This window comes from Phallusia mammillata, chromosome 4 (genome assembly GCF_965637545.1).
Source record: "Phallusia mammillata chromosome 4, kaPhaMamm4.hap1.1, whole genome shotgun sequence".
NCBI lineage: Eukaryota > Metazoa > Chordata > Ascidiacea > Phlebobranchia > Ascidiidae > Phallusia > Phallusia mammillata.
In genome coordinates, this window is record NC_137255.1 from 30,118,426 (window position 1) to 30,138,556 (window position 20,131).

At 38.4% G+C, this 20,131-nt stretch overlaps 1 protein-coding gene across 1 annotated transcript; it reads left to right on the top strand.

The window, feature by feature from the left end:
* Positions 1-561: 561 nt before the first annotated feature.
* Positions 562-18,107, top strand: LOC145223772 (NACHT, LRR and PYD domains-containing protein 3-like). Its single transcript, XM_080090160.1, has 8 exons — positions 562-1,068; positions 1,305-3,233; positions 4,663-4,824; positions 6,900-7,061; positions 11,556-11,717; positions 14,423-14,584; positions 17,297-17,458; positions 18,057-18,107. The coding sequence occupies exons 1-8, from the start codon at positions 562-564 to the stop codon at positions 18,105-18,107; spliced, it is 3,297 nt and encodes a 1,098-aa protein (XP_079946286.1).
* The last annotated feature ends 2,024 nt before the right edge of the window (positions 18,108-20,131 follow it).

The window sequence follows — 20,131 nt, forward strand, 5'->3', positions numbered from 1 at the left end:
TTTGCGCTAGCGAGTCAAAACAAGCTATTTTGTTGAACAATATTGCAAAGTTTGCACAAATTATGTCGCAATCGCTACAAACCCTTACACAAAGACGCGAAATTACCGGATTTAGAGCAATCCTGAAAGTTTAGCAAGTAGCGCATTCTTTTGTACATTTGAAAGGTTTTTAAGTGAGAAGTTATTTTTTGTTTACTGTCAGATTTAGATCAGATTCTTTTACAGCCGACCTGGTAATTTCAAACATTTGTGTTTTCTGTTTTGCGAATTATGCACAATTCTGTCACTTGTGCATTTTTGTTACGGTTCGTGTTAAATATAGTTGGTTCAATAACTTTGTGCTTTTACGTTTTTTTTCCTATTTTGGCAGATGTAGAACAACATTGTTGTAATAATAGTTTTGCGTTAAAAGTCTGGCCCAGATTGTGATTCAAAGACTCATGTCTTAGTCGTGAAATGTTTGTGGCAACAACAAAGAAACGAAAGGAGAACACAACTGTGTAAATGTTACCCAACAAAACAGTTTGACAAGAAGAAAAAACGGCAAAAGATATTTGAAGGATGGGCAATCAACTATCTAAAAAAAGGTTATATTCTTCCCGCAAAAGTGATAACAAGGCCACCAAGTCCAACCTGTTCCAGAGACGTGAACCCCAATCCAGCTTGACCCAAGGACCAGATGATGTTGAACCCCAATCCAGCTTGACCCAAGGACCAGATGATGTTGAACCCCAATCCAGCTTGACCCAAGGACCAGATGGAGCTGAACACCAATCCAGCTTGACCCAAGGACCAGATGATGTTAAACCCCAACCCAGCTTGACCCAAAGACCAGATGGTGCTAAACCACAATCCAGCTTGTTCCAAGGACCAGATGATGCTGAACCCCAATCCAGCTTGACCCAAGAACCGGATGATGCTGAATCAGAATTAAGCCCAACCCTAAGACAGGGTGATGTTGTTCCTCAGCACGGGATATCCGAGGATTTCAGTGCTATGGCGCCGCATTCAAGTTCAAACCACCCTTTGTCAGTTGATGTACAGGGCAGGAATTTGGTTTTCAACTTGGTAAGAAATCTCATCTGATTTGCAAAGAAGTCTTCGATTCGAACGGAATTTCTGCTTTCCTATCGAGCGACTTTCTCATTTTATGACATACATTTTACACGGGTTTGTGTGGCAATATCGTCGATATGAAAGTGGTCATTCTGCCAACAACAATCAATTTGAATCGACGACTTCTTGTCTTACAGGGTGAACTTATTAAAACAAGTATCCGTTTTGATCATGAAACTTTTTTGCAGGAAAGCGAACAAGCACCTCAGATTGGAGACACAAACATCCACACAACTGGACCAGTTTACAACGCTCCAGTCTATCAACAACACATCACACAACATGTAACAGTGCATCAGACATACAAACAACCTCACTGCTCGTCTCAGTTGCCTGCCCCACTCTATTTAGATGAAGAAACTTCACCTAAAGTTCCTGCTACACCTTTATCCTCAGCACAAAGGCAGCGGTATGCTGAACACCAACCTTCAACGTCAACGGAGCAGCACAGAAAACATGAATATGTTCAATCCTTATCAGCACTGAAGGTCTTGCTCAAACAAAGAGCACAAGAAATCGCCAGTGAAGAATCTTCACTTGCAGATTTTGCCAACCGACCAATACCAACTGTCAACCTTGCTATAGTCAGCAAACCACAGCAAATTGACAACGAATTTCAAGCAGAAGGACATTATCGCCATAAAAGGGAACTTTACAACATACCACAAAGTGACATCACTGGTGAAGAAATGTTTGCTCGTGCAAAAGCAACAGCACAAGAGGAAGCGGATCGGAAATTTGAACCGGATGAAGTGAAAGCAAAACAAGATTACGTGAAAAAACATGGAAACGTGGTAGGTGTGGTCGGACAAGCTGGAATAGGAAAGACGACCTCAGCTAAAAAGTGGGCCATGCAAGGTTTAAGGGGAGAGTTGTTCGGAGAGACTTCCTTCTTCTTCTACATTGTGATCAGATACATCGACTTTACAAGGGAGATGACACTTTTAGAATTTCTTCTCTCATCCACGTCGATTGAACAACATTACACCCCGAAACAAGAAAAAAGAATTCTCAAGACCATTTGGAATGATTTAAATGTTATGATGTTTTTCGACGGTTTCGACGAGGCAGTCATTGAATCATTCTCCACTGAAGTACCCCAACCCCGATTACATTCAAAGTCCAAAGCGGAAAACTACCTGAAGCATTTGTCGAGAGGAAACTTGCTTCCACGTGCTCGAAAGATTTTCACGTCACGACCAACTCAATTGTACAAGCTCCATCCTTCATATCGACCCAGGTTTATTGTTCAAATACTTGGGTTGACTCCAACATCACAAAATGAACTTGGACGTCAGATATGTGGAGACAGATACGATGATATACAACAAAAGCTAGAGCAAAACCGCAATGTATTTGCTTACTGCTATGTTCCTGTCAATTTCATATTGACTCTTGTCTATTTTATGAATTACGATGGAGATATTCAGTTTGTTTCACTCACTCGAGTTCTTGCTTTCACTTGTGGCCAATATCTCACAACCAATCATTTGAGGGGCCAAGAAGGTGAGTTGGACAAACTGGCGAAGTTGGCATATGATGCATTTCTGAAAATGGAGATCGTATTCAAGGCAATTGCATTCGTGCAAGCAGGTATCAAGGAATCCACAGCCGATGCATTTACAAACACGTCAGTCACAAAGCACGGGAATCTCAAGCTGACGATATTAGATGGTCACAAAGTTCGATATTTCTCTCATCTCATCTGGCAGGAGTTTTTTGCTGGTTTCTACCTGATGATGATCATGTCCCTTGACGGATTTGAGAAAGTCCTCAAACAACTTAAATACGGCAGATGGGAAGTTGTTTCCAAGTTTGTTTTCGGGATTTGCGATCCTTCGGTTTTCCATCAACTCGAGCCACTTGTTCCTGAAAGTTCCCATCAGGATTGGAAGCAAAAGAAATCTTTGCTTTTGAAATTCATCCAGTCCAAACCGAAGCTCAGCAATAAAGAAGGCATCCCGCAAGTTTGCGGCTGGGCTCATGAGTCAAATGATCCAGAGATTGCTTCATCTGTGGCCTCCCTACTTCCTGATGAGCTCGACTTTCGTGGTTCATCTCTCCTCCCAGTTGACTACGAAAGTCTATTGTTCGTGATCCAACACAGAGCGAAACCGGTAATACTGTGTTATTGTGAAGTGTGCGTTAAAATAGTTGTTTGAAAAAAATGTTAAGTTATTCTACAAAACCCAACTTATTTTTCTATATGGTCTAAATATTTCTATATGGTCGATTTTTGAGCAATTTCAACGCAAGTTTAGTTTTTCACGTTCTTTCGTTTTAAAATTTTCTCTTAACTTAACGGGATCATTGCCTTTATACCAAGGCTGATCAGTCAATCGTGTACAATTGAGAAAAATTTTCGTCGATCTTAACGACTAACATGTTGGCCAACCCTGCACTATATTATCTCGTTTACAACCATAAAACAGTAATATCACAAAACCTTTATGGAAGGAAAGCCAATAAAACGTCACATGACAATCATCAAATCATTACCGACCACGTATATAACTTTGAATACTTGTGCACTACGCTTACCAAAATTGATGTTTACGTCGTTCCAGGCTAAAATAATAATGTTAAGTTTGATAAACACAAAGAGCAGGAACAAATTCAGTAAAATATATAAAGTGCGCAAATAAAAGTATAAAATATGTCAAGGCATGACCTAATAAAGGAGAACTGCATAAAAACAGCGTAAGAAAATGAACATATTCTTATGCGATCATTACAAATGGCGCAAAATACCAAAGTTTTAATGCAACTTTTACTGTGATGCAAAATCGCCATGCTATATGTCTGCAGAAGAAGTAGAATCGTGTTGTCTATATCTCTGTGTATTGATGGCAATATGTCTCAAAATAGTATATTAGTTATTGCATTCACATGACTAACTTACAATGTCTAATGTTTGCGTCTGCAATGTACAGACGCCTAGCCATCCTGTCGCGAAGCCAAAAAATAACATGCAACTTTTTACTCTTGTGTTAACACCAGGTCGCCCGACACACGTACAAGGTTTGACGGCAAATGTAATTTTCAAACAAGGCCAGAGTATTAACACGTCACTCCAAACAATGCAATTAATTTTCAGGTTCGGGACAGAGTTGTAAACGGGTTTCGAGTTTGGCTGAACCAGGCAGTACAAGCCCGAAATCTGACCCGAACCCGACACTTTTAACCTTGCAACAAATACATATCCTTTGAATGAATTTCATCACATCTTTAACACTTCTGTAGTTTTTAGTTGTCATACATTTTGTTGATAAAATGAAGTGTTTGTAAGCATATGAAAACGTTCACTCAGAAACGTTCATAAGACCATAGCTACACAAATGCGTCACTGTAAATCGTTTGAAAATAATTATTAAACTTACATTGAGTTAAATTAATGTTGAATTTATTTTTCTGGGTGAAACAAATGGCAACATTTACAACGTTGTTCATCACGGCCTAATCCGAAGTTGTGTTGTGTTGTTTATTTTTACTTACTTACGTATGTCACTACGTCAAATCTGATAATATTTATTGCAATGAAACCAGCTGAAGATACTCGACCTCTATCGCAACATGATCGACAACACGGGAGCAGCTTCAATTGCTCCTTGCCTTCACAACATTGAACAACTAAAACTTGAGAAATGTGAGATCGAAAGTGAAGGCGTCGAGAAACTCTGCGATGGAGTGAAAAAGCTAACAAAGCTGGTAAAATCTTGTGAAATTGAAAACATTTGCATTTGCATAAACTTATATTACCGACCCTAAATTTGCATCAACCTGTATTACTGAAAAGCAAATATTCTTCCGTGGTATATTTTATTCTGTCAACCCCCGCTTAAAAATGATTGTCTTTAAAAATGTTGAGGTAAAGAATGTCTTTTCATTTAGTAGATATACATTTGTGACGTCAGAATTTGATTTTGTCTTCACAATTGAAGGACTCTTTGAATGAACTCATATAGTGAAAGACAAACGAGAAATGCAAAGCATTATTTCGTTCCTATAGTTTACCCCCATGCCAGAATGATAATTTCGCTTCGAAAACTTAGAAACATAAATTAGATCAACGTAAAAAACAACCTTACCCATACAATGCTAAAAACTCAACATTTTAGGAAAATAAAGTTGATAATTTGGTCGCAACAACAAACACAAAAATTTCAACAACATATAAAAGTTAGAAGACACAACCATTACGGTGTTAACAGTTTTATTGTGGTGTTTTATGTCGTCATTCTGTAAAGAGAAAAACTAAACGCTTTGTACGAGCACAAACGAAAAAAGTTTCACAATAAACAAACCGAAAGTAGGCCAATGCTTAGTTTTTAGAATACACGCCAAGAAATTTTATGGAATTTTATCAATATTTATCGAAATATGAGCGTAAGAAGAGCAAATACTGAAAGTGAATATCACCTAGTAATCATGTGCAAAATACACATAAGTAACCATCTGCTTTCTGCATTATATTCCAATAAGTCCCTTTTATGGTTTTGTTGTGTTGTTTTTTGTTACAATTAGTTTGGTTGATTTTACGAAGGTTCAAGCCGTAATCCCGGCGCGAACAGGTATTTGTTGAAATAATGTCAAAGTTAGACTCAAAATTCAGATTTACCACGGCCAAATGTGATCTAATGTAGAGTCAGGCTCGAATCTAGCCTGTTTCATTGAAACTCAAATCTGGCACTATTTCCAACTGAAGGTTATAATTGCCGGTCCAAACCAAACTAACCGACTTGTCCGAAAAAACAAACAAACATGCAACCTATAGTTTAAAAAAGTATCAGGCGAAAACGACGCTAGTTTAGATTTTTTTTCTAAAACAAACAACTTTGTCACAGCCGAGTGTTGCATCCGCGATCCAAACAAAGTGCTGATAGTGGAAAGGCGGGCCCGAAAAACATACAAATTTGCGCACAACGTTAAATAGTGGAGGAACGTTGGTGGGACCAGTTGAGTGGGCACTATATGCCAGCCACCCGTATTAGGGAAAGAAGATGGGGTTCGACGGGAAAAGAAACCTTGCCGATTTATTTTAGGAAGAAATCATGTTATTAGTACACTAAGATATGAATGACAAAAGCATAAATAACAAAAGTACAAAGAAATTAAAGAAATGTAAAATAAACATAAAGATAATTAAAAAAAATGAAACACGGCGCAAGTTTTGGTTGAACAGCTTAGTTCATTGGATTTTGTCTTTGTGTCGTCTTTTATTTGTCGACAACGTAAACTTAAACCACGAATTGTAAAATGGCAAATCACAAAATTTACACAACGAATATAAATATTGCGGATGTTTGTGCTGTGGGAAATATAAGTATCGTTATAATTGAATTTAAACCGTTTCTGGGGGGAAGTTGTGTAGCAAATCTACAGGCCCGCGACTGCCGAAGCATCTTAATTGTGCCTTTCATGTTTGTCGCGCGTTGGAAATCATTCTGCTTTTGATCTTCACCAAATAAACAGCGAACACTCGCCTTAGGTGTATTTCCTTAAAAGCAATGATTCGGCGGATTTACAAATGAAAAAAATATAACAATATGCGCCAACGAAATAAGCAATGTTTGGCAAAACACAAGCATCAGAAAAAATACAAATCTGATTGCAGGTTTTCATTAAATCCGGCCATGAAAAGTCGTAGCATTTATAACCAGGCGTAATCCGAAGTTGTGTTGTGTTGTCTCTTTTGATTTACTAGCATTCGCCACTGCGATAAATGTGATAATATATTCTATTAAATGTGAAAATGTATTGAATATTTATTGCATTACAATCAGCTGAAGAAACTCGACCTCTCCTACAACAAGATAGGCAACACGGGAGCAGCTTCGCTCAGTCCTTGCCTTCACAACATGGAACAACTTATACTGGAGAGATGTGAGATCGAAAGTGAAGGTGTCGAGAAACTCTGCGATGGAGTGAAAAAGCTAACAAAGCCGGTAAAAGTTGTTGAAATATATGCTGTGTGAATTTTGAACAGCAAACATATCTATTTGAGAAACTATAAGCTAAATGCCCCAAAGCAAAATCACAAAATGCACCAAAGCAAAATAAATGTTTTGCAACTTGAGCATAAAAAAACGTTAATAGTATGGACCGATTTATTGGAAGAAGCGATGCAAGCCACACAGTGGTAACCAAATCACACCAGTACTATTCAGTAACAAACTGGTTTTGTATGTAAAGATGAGTGGTATGTGACACAATATGAAAAGTTAAATGTAACTTTACCTAACTCACATATTTAAAACTGTACAAAGCAGTAATCACTTTTTTCTACTGGATTGACAATTATAAACACTGACACAATGGCTAACAGTATATATTCACTGTCTTTGCAGCGAAAACTAGTCAGCTATATATTTAAGAATCTCAAATCAAAACAATATGACGTAAACAATATGATGTTAAAGCATATATCATACATATGTCAAGAAACAGCACCAATGTATTGTGCTTAAACACAGTCCTTGGCTGCATATCTATTCGGGCGCTGGATAAAATTCTGGCTGTCGTATCTGACGAAGTGGACGTTCACTAAGGGTGTTGTAGAATAGTAGCCGATTGTCCAGTATCTATATTAAGTGCAGATAAAAAGCCAAGATAATCTGACGCAACTGCAAACGCAGCACGATGTTTTGCAATTACTTGTTAGATTGCGTCCTTTTCCTGTTTTTGCATTGACATCTGGAAAAACGAAGTTTGCTAAGCAGCATTTGGTGTTTATCATCCCCCAAACACTGTTTGTTTGCAACTTACTGCAATATCGTTAAAACACGCTTCCATGTATCTCTCGATAACTACAGAGGAATCGGTAAAATCCATGGTTTAGGTAACAAGGGCACTGTTCCATCATTTCCGGACAGCGTCATCAACTTGTTTTTAACCACACAGTGTTAAAAAATTGCACTTCTCGACGACATCCGACCACATAAACAGAAGCAGAGGTTTTCATTCCAGCGACGCTAAAATAAACATTTATTAGCCCTTCCATTCGAATGCGGCTACCGTTGGCACCAACAAAGCGGTGAGATGGTCACACCAAGCAGGGTTTTAACTGTGAACAACCTTACACAAATATAAACAATTAAAATCAAGGCAAAACTGCGTAACTTCAACGTTTATAAACAGCACAATTGCGACACTCTATATCACCACGTTTGCATCCATTTATAAAAGGAAATTCAATAAAATGTCACATGACTAATATCCAGTTATTAACAAGCACGCATGTCGGGTAAAAACTTTATTTGTACACACACATTTTACAACATGCTGGCACACACCGTTTAGTCTTTGCTCGTATATAGCTCTTTTTGTCCTATTTCAGATGTTCGGACTTATTGCCCACGACGGTTTTCTTTGATAAATTTTGAAAGCAAATAATACTAAGAGAAGTGGGTTACGAAAAGGGGAGAAAGAGAGGAAAAGACAAAGAGGCCTGTCTCTTTCTCCCGCTCAGCAAGTAATGTCACACGGATTAAAATCTTGAGAGGTATGCGATTAACCGGGCAATTTTATCACCAAATGAGCTACCGTTTTGGATTACGATCTCTATGCAACGAAACGGATTGTGCGACTAAACAGTATTGGATTAACTGGATTCGACTGTAGCTGCGTCATAGCACGTTCAAGCATTTTTGATCTGTCATTTTATGATCTGCCATGAAGCGCAAAACTCAAAGTAACACCAACATGTTTACGCCTTTTCTTGGTTCTGCTGCCATAACGGACTGACAGTACCCAATTAAACTTGTATTAAAATATCAAAAGTGAAAAGACAAGCAGCGACAGTCGCAACACAACCCAGCTCAACTCCAACTGCCGTCTTTCAAACCTATCAGGTCCACGTCACGTTTATTATTCGCTACAGCGACGTAACATATACATAGAATGCAAATTTAAAAGTCAAAGAACTGTATCAAAGTAAATACGTAACACGTTTACCAAGCTACGGTGAGTTACAGAATAGGTATATAATTTGTGACAAAGATAACATACGGACCCATTGATACTCCGTGACAACACAACGGCAACGGTTATGCAACAGCATGTTTCACTACGTCTGTTAAGTAGCTCTTAAAAAATACACGACTCTTTGGCTGCATATTTATTCAGGCGCTCGATAAAATCTTGACTGTCGTATCTGACGACGTGGCTGTTTGATGAAGGCCACTCCTCGACGACATCCGACAACATATAAACAGATGCAGTGGTTTTGATACCAGCGACGCTAAATCAAACATATATTAGCTCTTCCCTTCGAATGCGGCTACTGTTGGCGCAAAGCGTGAATAATTCGGCAAGACTCTATCTTTTTTTTTCACGGGGTTTGTAAGTTTCTTACACTTGACACCACACTGACAGTGGCCGTAGTGCCGATTAGTGTAAACAAAGAAGTATCATTGATGTCAACATTGGCATACTGGTACAGCATGCTCTCGTTGGTGTCAAATGAGTTATTGTGCCCTGGTGCTTACCCCGGGCTCCTGATAGGAGAACGTGGTCTCCCTTGCCTGCATTTTCTTGCGAAATGTCTATCGCCATTGCAATGAAAGCACAGACGAGAGGAAAAACGTTTGCCCTCATTTCTTAAATTGTTTAGTTCCAACCGCAAATGTTTATTTTCCTTACCCAAGCGTTTCAATTCATCAGCGACCAGAGCAACTTCAGGTTTAAGCAGGGCAACATTAACACCGTGTCTTTTCACTGTTAACAACAAACTCGTTCGCGTTAATACTCAACCCGACGCATCTCTGAAGCTTGGTTCTTCCTTCGAGCAATTTTCGCGCGGTAAGGTATCTGCGAGGCGTTTTCCTTAAGGCCGGTTAGCACAGAAGGCCGGGAGGCAGAGAAGTGTACAGGATGGTGTTTCTTAGTTTATTGTCTTTTGAGATACTTGGTTTCCAAGCGATACAAGAGCGAATACGAAATCTTAGTTGGTTTCATCTACTGTTTTAAATGCGTCTCGCCAGTCGGAGCCTTACCCTTCTCTTCGTATAATTGCATTCAACTATGGCGGTGGCTCGTTTCTTGATCTCCTCATAAGCCACAGTTTTCATTTTCAGTTTTCTAGAATGTCAAACTTGTTCAATATTGTGGACGATACGAATTGAGATTTATTCTTTTGACAACAGCAGTCCTGTCGTGCTCGCCAATTTTTATAACGCACTTTTTAGGTTCTGTAGCGACACAACCACCTCTCGACTCCAACTCCAACTGCCGGCTTCTAAGCCCCTTGGCCCATGTCTCTTCGGCAATTCGCTACAGCAGTGGTTCTCAAACTTTTTTTTGCTGCGACGCTTCTGGAAAAGTTTTCTGGACTTGGCACGCACCAGCAAATAAAAGTTAATGAGAAACGTTTTATTAAAGTTGCGTTTATTGATAGAACAACAAAAATCCACGAAACGAAACTATTCTGCGACCCCTTGGAAAATTGAAACGACGCACCAGAGCGTCGCGACGCACAGTTTGAAAACTTCTGCGCTACAGCGACACAGCATAGAAATGCATTAATGATATCATAGGACGGTGCCAGAATAAAAACGTAAATTTTTGGTCCTGACTCCATGGTCGCTATGAAATACGAATCCAGAGCAGAGCAAAAAAGGTGAATACCTAGCTTGAATATACCTAGCTTTCTTAGAAGATTAACTGGATTATGCGATAATCTGAATGCAACACACGTTGTTAACAGAAGTGCTACTTTCCACTTCCATAGCTGAAATTACGTTAGGGCGCTCGTATACGTCGACAGAGATGCTTACTTTTTCTTTTTTGTAGCATAGAACAGATGAAAATTTTTTTTCAGAGCCAGATCAACTGTTAAATCACAGAGCAAAATGCAGATTAAATTTTGAATAGATCTTGGGATGGTGCAAATGTTGCGTTTAAGGAATAGCAATCTACTTTATAAAATCATTTGAAAGCCACACTGTCCCTGATACACACATTTTGTTTCTAACAAACAACTTTGTCACAGCTTATTTTGTATTCAGCATGACGTACAACAACGTATAGTGAAACAAACGTGCAGCGCATACTTTTTACTCGTGTGTTGCTATAACACCACATCATCCGACACACGGATGTGAAATTTAATCGAAGAAGCAAGGCCAGGGCGCTTAAACACGGAATTTCAACAACGCAATTAACCTAAATAAATTTCTTACATTCAGCTAGAAAAGCCAGGATTGGTTTGTAAATTCTCTTTAACAAAAATAGTGTGAACATTCTACAGCTAAATTTTCATGTTTTCATGTCTTACTTTATCTTTAATTGATGAAATGCCAAATTTAAAGTTTAACAGAAAATATGTGTTAAAAAGTCGTAGCATTTATAACAAGGCGTAATCCTAAGTTGTGTTGTTTAGTTCTAGTTACTTAAATTTGTCACTATGATAAATGTGATAATATTTGTTGCATTAAAATAAGCTGAAGAGACTCGACCTCTCCCACAACAAGATCGGCAACACGGGAGCAGCTTCACTGGCTCCTTGCCTTCACAACATGGAAGAGCTTATACTGGATGGATGTGAGATCGGAAGTGAAGGTGTCAAGAAACTCTGCGATGGAGTAAAAAAGCTAACAAAGCCGGTAAATATTGTTGAATTCTATCTTGCGAAAAATATTTGTTTTACATTAAAGCAAAGATTTACTATTTGTTTTGGAAACGATAAACTAATAATTAGTGATGTACCGATTCGTTTAAATTTCGGTTCGCCGAAACCCAATATTCGGCGTTTGCCAAATAAGTTCGGCCGAATCAACCGAATCATTAATGACGTCACGCAAAGTCGTACGCTAAGCGTTTAAATGAAAAATTGTTGATCTACCAGGCAATTAGTACAGAATGGTTGTGTTTCGTCGTCATTTCAGTCATATGGGGTTGAAAAAGGCATGATTGGCAACCTGCCGAAGAATTACTAATTTTTTACTACAGTGGCAAAAACAATAATGTGTTGAAAAAGATAAAAATTGAAGCAATTTTGGTTATGTTTGGGCTTTTGAAAGATTGCGTGGTACCCTTAATAAGCAGAAAAGCCACGTTTAACGCTTTAAATTTGTGCTCGTAAAAGATTTGGTTTACCGAACATTTGCAAAAATGACCGATTCGGCGGAATAAATTCGGCAAACCGAATATTCGGTACATCCCTACTAATAACCATAAGACCCAAAAAAATATTTCGCATACTATAAGCACGATTAATAGTATAGAACGTTTTAATGGAAAATAATCATAACTTGATTGTTCCAAAACTTGATTGAATATTAACCACATACGAAGGCTCGAGGTCAGGGCCGCCATTTTGGTTTTGCCGGCAATCAAGGTCCACTGGCCCTCGCGCAGATTTCAAATAAAATTGACCAAGTCCGCGACCCTCAAGTTAAACTCAAACACTTTGGAATTATTTTAGCATAGCCTAAAATGACGCAGGTTAGCCTTTTCTTTAGCTCCCACCTATCCAAACTTTAACATTAAATTGACTTGTATTACTAAAATCGCGGTATGTACTGGTGTGTGTGGGGAATTTCAACCGATGTGGTGGGTCCAGGGGTAATGATTGGTCAGGGTGAACTTTGGCGCATAACGCGCTAAAGCGGTGTACAATCTATGACGACACGAAGCTATTTTTTAGCCTGAAGCACGTGCTTTGCTTGAGGAAAAAACTATACAATATGGCGGCTATTGGGCATGATGTTAAAGCAGATTGTTAACGCAGTACAAAACAATTCAATCCCTTTCTTACATTACTAAAAATATAAGCAGTACTTTTGTCATGAATTCATGATCACTATGATATATGCTGCGCATAATATCCAGTTATAGGTGTAATTAATATGCCAAGCTTTATTATGCTATTAACTGGATTGTGCGCTTAGGTGAATGCTATACACGTTGTTAACAGAAGTTCTAATTTCCACTTCCATAGCTGAAATGACGTTACTACGACGTTTGTTTACACCAACAGAGATGCTTCCTTATTCTTTTGTAACATAGAGCTTTACTATCAGCAGACAAGCATGATGTTGCTGCATAAGAATAGTTGCCAGTCTGCTGATAATAAACTGACGTTTTGTATGAGTGGGTATAATGATAGGTTTTATTAGTAAGTAGTTGATGGTATGTTAGAAGATTGTGTGGTTAATTGGCACAAATCACACGTTTTACGCTTTAAAATTGTGATTGTAAAATATTCGGTTTGGGCTAAAACGCAACATATTATTCAGCTAAAACCGGATATTTGTAAAATTATTCGTTTCAGCTGAACTAGTTGGGCAAACCGAATGTTCGCTACAAAGGCTGGATGTAACGCTACAAAGGTTGGATTGTTACAAAGGCTGGATGTAACAGTTTCGTAGTGATATGTAATAATGCAATAATAATTAGGAGGTTGAAAAAGCTGAAAATCATTAAAACTATAGATGCGATCATAGGCGCCAAGTAGGCGGTGGTAGGGTGGCGCCGCCACTTTGGGTTTGTAAAGCACGGTGGGGGCCACCGTGGAAATTTTGGTTAGTTTGTGGCGGTATCGTACGAAATATCGTAAAATCTGAAGAATATTAGCAACAATTTTGCCTTTTAACAAGCGTAATGGCGATTCAACCACAAAACGTGGCTTAAAACTGCAACCTGTAGTGGTTATAGTGCCTTGTTAATGACGTCAAACACACAATTGTCTGTCAGTGAATGTTCGGCCATTGCTTTGTACAATTCAAATGTGTAGTAATAAATTGTTATCTAAGGCGATATAAAACAGCAACAACTTGACGAATCATTTTTTAAACGTTACTAAACCAATGATACAACAACATGTTGCAATTGCCAGCTGAATATTAATTCAAATATTTCGTATTTTTCTGATTTTGACGAACGTTGCATTCTATTGAAAGTTTGTTGGGCTTTTGAGTTCTTGTGGTTGCCCGCATTGGTGACGTCACACAAAGTGACGTCATATTTTAGGTCCGCCATATTGCATTTTTTTGCAAAACTCAGCGCCTATGGATGCGATGCTTATATTCTTGGAAACTTAAAAATACTTTGCGATCCAGACTGGAAGGTCTTGCGACACAAATTTGGGTCGCAACCCACTATTTGCGGACCCCGGTATTATAGAATAGGTATATAATTTGTAACAAAGATAACATACGGCCACATTCATACTCCGTGATAACACAACGGAAATTATGTGTTAAAAATTCGTTGCATTTATAACAAGGCGTAATCCAAAGTTGTGTTGTTTAGTTACTTTAATTTGTCACAACGATACATGTGATAATATTTGTTGCATTAAAATAAGCTGAAGACACTCGACCTCTCCGGCAACGAATTCGGCAACACGGGAGCGGCTTTACTGGCTCCTTGCCTTCACAACATGGAACAACTTATACTGGATTGGTGTGGGATCGAAAGTGAAGGTGTCGAGAAACTCTGCGATGGATTGAAAAAGCTAAGAAAACCGGTAAATATTGTTGAATTCTATCTTGCGAAAAATATGTTTTTGCTTCATAGCAAAGATTTACTATTTGTTTTGGAAACGATAAACTAATAACTAGTGATGTACCGATTCGTCTAAATTTCGGTTCGCCGAAACCCAATATTCGGCGTTTTGCCGAATAAATTCGGCCGAATCAACCGAATCATTCATGACGTCACGCAAAGTCGTACGCTAAGCGTTTAAATGAAAAATTGTTGATCTACCAGGCAATTAGTACAGAATGGTTGTGTTTCGTCGTCATTTTAGTCATATGGGGTTGAAAAAGGCATGATTGGCAACCTGCCGAAGAATTACTAATTTTTTACTACAGTGGCAAAAACAATAATGTGTTGAAAAAGATAAAAATTGAAGCAATTTTGGTTATGTTTGGGCTTTTGAAAGATTGCGTGGTACCCTTAATAAGCAGAAAAGCCACGTTTAACGCTTTAAATTTGTGCTCGTAAAAGATTTGGTTTACCGAACATTTGCAAAAATGACCGATTCGGCGGAATAAATTCGGCAAACCGAATATTCGGTACATCCCTACTAATAACCATAAGACCCAAAAAAATATTTCGCATACTATAAGCACGATTAATAGTATAGAACGTTTTAATGGAAAATAATCATAACTTGATTGTTCCAAAACTTGATTGAATATTAACCACATACGAAGGCTCGAGGTCAGGGCCGCCATTTTGGTTTTGCCGGCAATCAAGGTCCACTGGCCCTCGCGCAGATTTCAAATAAAATTGACCAAGTCCGCGACCCTCAAGTTAAACTCAAACACTTTGGAATTATTTTAGCATAGCCTAAAATGACGCAGGTTAGCCTTTTCTTTAGCTCCCACCTATCCAAACTTTAACATTAAATTGACTTGTATTACTAAAATCGCGGTATGTACTGGTGTGTGTGGGGAATTTCAACCGATGTGGTGGGTCCAGGGGTAATGATTGGTCAGGGTGAACTTTGGCGCATAACGCGCTAAAGCGGTGTACAATCTATGACGACACGAAGCTATTTTTTAGCCTGAAGCACGTGCTTTGCTTGAGGAAAAAACTATACAATATGGCGGCTATTGGGCATGATGCTAAAGCAGATTGTTAACGCAGTACAAAACAATTCAATCCCTTTCTTACATTACTAAAAATATAAGCAGTACTTTTGTCATGAATTCATGATCACTATGATATATGCTGCGCATAATATCCAGTTATAGGTGTAATTAATATGCCAAGCTTTATTATGCTATTAACTGGATTGTGCGCTTAGGTGAATGCAATACACGTTGTTAACAGAAGTTCTAATTTCCACCTTCATAGCTGAAATGACGTTACTACGACGTTTGTTTACACCAGCAGAGATGCTTCCTTATTCTTTTGTAACATAGAACTTTACTATCAGCAGACAAGCATGGTGTTGCTGCATAAGAATAGTTGCCAGTCTGCTGATAATAAACTGACGTTTTGTATGAGTGGGTATAATGATAGGTTTTATTAGTAAGTAGTTGATGGTATGTTAGAAGATTGTGTGGTTAATTGGCACAAATCACACGTTTTACGCTTTAAAATTGTGATTGTAAAATATTCGGTTTGGGCTAAAACGCAACATATTATTCAGCTAAAACCGGATATTTGTAAAATTATTCGTTTCAGCTGAACTAGTTGGGCAAACCGAATGTTCGCTACAAAGGCTGGATGTAACGCTACAAAGGTTGGATTGTTACAAAGGCTGGATGTAACAGTTTCGTAGTGATATGTAATAATGCAATAATAATTAGGAGGTTGAAAAAGCTGAAAATCATTAAAACTATAGATGCGATCATAGGCGCCAAGTAGGCGGTGGTAGGGTGGCGCCGCCACTTTGGGTTTGTAAAGCACGGTGGGGGCCACCGTGGAAATTTTGGTTAGTTTGTGGCGGTATCGTACGAAATATCGTAAAATCTGAAGAATATTAGCAACAATTTTGCCTTTTAACAAGCGTAATGGCGATTCAACCACAAAACGTGGCTTAAAACTGCAACCTGTAGTGGTTATAGTGCCTTGTTAATGACGTCAAACACACAATTGTCTGTCAGTGAATGTTCGGCCATTGCTTTGTACAATTCAAATGTGTAGTAATAAATTGTTATCTAAGGCGATATAAAACAGCAACAACTTGACGAATCATTTTTTAAACGTTACTAAACCAATGATAAACGCTACAACAACATGTTGCAATTGCCAGCTGAATATTAATTCAAATATTTCGTATTTTTCTGATTTTGACGAACGTTGCATTCTATTGAAAGTTTGTTGGGCTTTTGAGTTCTTGTGGTTGCCCGCATTGGTGACGTCACACAAAGTGACGTCATATTTTAGGTCCGCCATATTGCATTTTTTTGCAAAACTCAGCGCCTATGGATGCGATGCTTATATTCTTGGAAACTTAAAAATACTTTGCGATCCAGACTGGAAGGTCTTGCGACACAAATTTGGGTCGCAACCCACTATTTGCGGACCCCGGTATTATAGAATAGGTATATAATTTGTAACAAAGATAACATACGGCCCCATTCATACTCCGTGATAACACAACGGAAATTATGTGTTAAAAATTCGTTGCATTTATAACAAGGCGTAATCCAAAGTTGTGTTGTTTAGTTACTTTAATTTGTCACAACGATAAATGTGATAATATTTGTTGCATTAAAATAAGCTGAAGACACTCGACCTCTCCGGCAACGAATTCGGCAACACGGGAGCGGCTTTACTGGCTCCTTGCCTTCACAACATGGAACAACTTATACTGGATTGGTGTGGGATCGAAAGTGAAGGTGTCGAGAAACTCTGCGATGGATTGAAAAAGCTAAGAAAACCGGTAAATATTGTTGAATTCTATCTTGCGAAAAATATGTTTTTGCTTCATAGCAAAGATTTACTATTTGTTTTGGAAACGATAAACTAATAACTAGTGATGTACCGATTCGTCTAAATTTCGGTTCGCCGAAACCCAATATTCGGCGTTTTGCCGAATAAATTCGGCCGAATCAACCGAATCATTCATGACGTCACGCAAAGTGGTACGCTAAGCGTTTAAATCAGGGGTGCCCAACCTTTTTTGATTCGAGATCGACTTTTGAGGTAGTTCAATTCTCTGCCATTCCAATACAAGATAGCAAAGTCATAGCTAGCACCAGAACAAAGTAACAGTTACTACTTCAACTATTGCTTTTGGAACGCGTACTTATGAACTTATTAATATATCCTTATGATAAATTCATCCAACAAAGTCACCTATCTACAGCAACGCGTTACAAAGCAACTGTTTCAAATAATTTTTTGCAACCCTCGCTTCGACTTGAGATCAAGTCGTTGGAGATGGCGATCGACTGGTCGGGCACCCCTGATTTAAATGAAAAAAATGTTTATCTACCAGGCAATTCGTACAGAATGATTGTGTTTTGTCGTCATTTTAGTCATACGGGGTTGAAAAAAGCATGATTGGCAACCTGCCGAAGAATTACTAATTTCTTTACTACAGTGGGAAAAACAATAATGTGTTGAAAAAGATAAAAATTTAAGCGATTTTGGTGATGTTTGGGCTTTTGAAAGATTGCGTGGTACCCTTAATAAGCAGAAAAGACATGTTTAACGCTTTAAATTTGTGCTCTTTGGAATCTTTGCAAAAATGACCGATTCGGCTGAATAAATTCGGCAAACCGAATATTCGGTACATCCCTACTAATAATCATAAGACCCTAAAAAATATTTCGCATACTACAAGCACGATTAATAGTATGGAACGTTTTAATGGAAAATAATCGTAACATGATTGTTCCAAAACTTTATTAAATATTTTAAGATATGTGGTTGTGTTTCACAAAAACGGTTATGTATCACCTTGCAACTCCATGTCTCAGCTCTAATGAACCGATTTATATTTGCCGGCTAATAAATTATTTCTACCCGGCCTAGCATGCCTAATGACCACATACGGAGGCTCGAGGTCAGGGTCGCCATTTTGGTTTGGCCGGCAATCAAGGTCCGCTGGCCCTCGCGCAGATTTTAATTAAAATTGGCCAAGTCCGCTACCCTCAAGTTAAACTTAAACACTTTGGAATTATTTTAGCATAGCCTAAACTGACGCAGGTTAGCCTTTTCTTTAGCTCCCACCTATCCAAACTTTAACATTAAATTGACTTGTTTTATTAAAATCGCGGTATATACTGGTGTGTGTGGGGAATTTCAACCGATGTGGTCGGTCCAAAGGGTAATGATTGGTCAGGATGGATTTTGGCGCATAACGCGCGAGAGCGGTGTACAATCTATGACGACACGAAGCTATTTTTTAGCCTGCAGCACGTGCTTTCCTTGAGGAAAAAACTATACAATATGGTGGCTATTGGGCATGTTGCTGAGGCAGATATTTATTGTAGTGCAAAACAATTCAATCACATTCTTACATTACTCATAATGTAAGCAGTACTTTTATCCTGAATTCATGGTCACTATGATATATGCTGCACATAATAACCAGTTAATGGTGTAATCAATATGCCAAGCTTTATTATGCGATTAACTGGATTGTGCGCTTAGCTGAATGCAATACACGTTGTTAACAGAAGTTCTAATTTCCACTTCCATAGCTGAAATTACGTTACTACGACGTTTGTTTACACCGACAGAGATGCTTCCTTATTCTTTTGTAAATAGAGCTTTACTATCAGCAGGCAAGCATGATGTTGCTGCATAAGAATAGTTGCCAGTCTTTTGATAATATAACTGACGTTTTGTACGAGTGGAAAAATGATAGGTTTCATTAGTAGTTGATAATATTTTAGAAGATTGTGTGGTGATCAGGCACAATAGACACGGTTTACGCTTTAAAATTTTGATTGTAAAATATTCGTTTTGGGCTGAAACGCAACACATTATTTAGCCAAAACCGGATATTAGTAAAATTATTCGTTTCGGCTGAATTAGTTCGGCAAACCAAATTCTCGGTACATAGGTTTAGTTAAAACTAATACTAATATGCAGTAGACACAGTGGTTACCAACTGCTATTTGCATTGTAGGCTAACAACTAGTTTTCTAATATTGGGTGATATCTGACGCAACAAGACACGTAGGTGGTAATAAAATCCTGCAATTACGTCACGTAGGATGTCAACGATATGTTTTCAACTTCCGCTAATCTTCCGCACAAGGCACATCCCGGGTTTGAACTTCTTAAAACCAAAACAAGTTTGTGTCGATCTACAAGTTTCAACCTGTGCGTCTTTTTGTTCGTTTTCTGCCTCATCAAATCGCATTTTACTGACATTTTGCTTCACTCCATGATAGGGTTGGACAATTTGTTTGCAATAAACGTCGCTCCAAACAACACAAATCACTAATGACAAAAAGTGTCACATACAGATAGAAAGTCTTAAGTTTAAACGCCACAGCAGGGGTGCATAACCTTTATGCAATGGTGCCGTATCACAGGTTCTTATTTCACCAAGGACCGCCGAATATTTGGGTATTTTCATTTATATTTTGCTGATGCA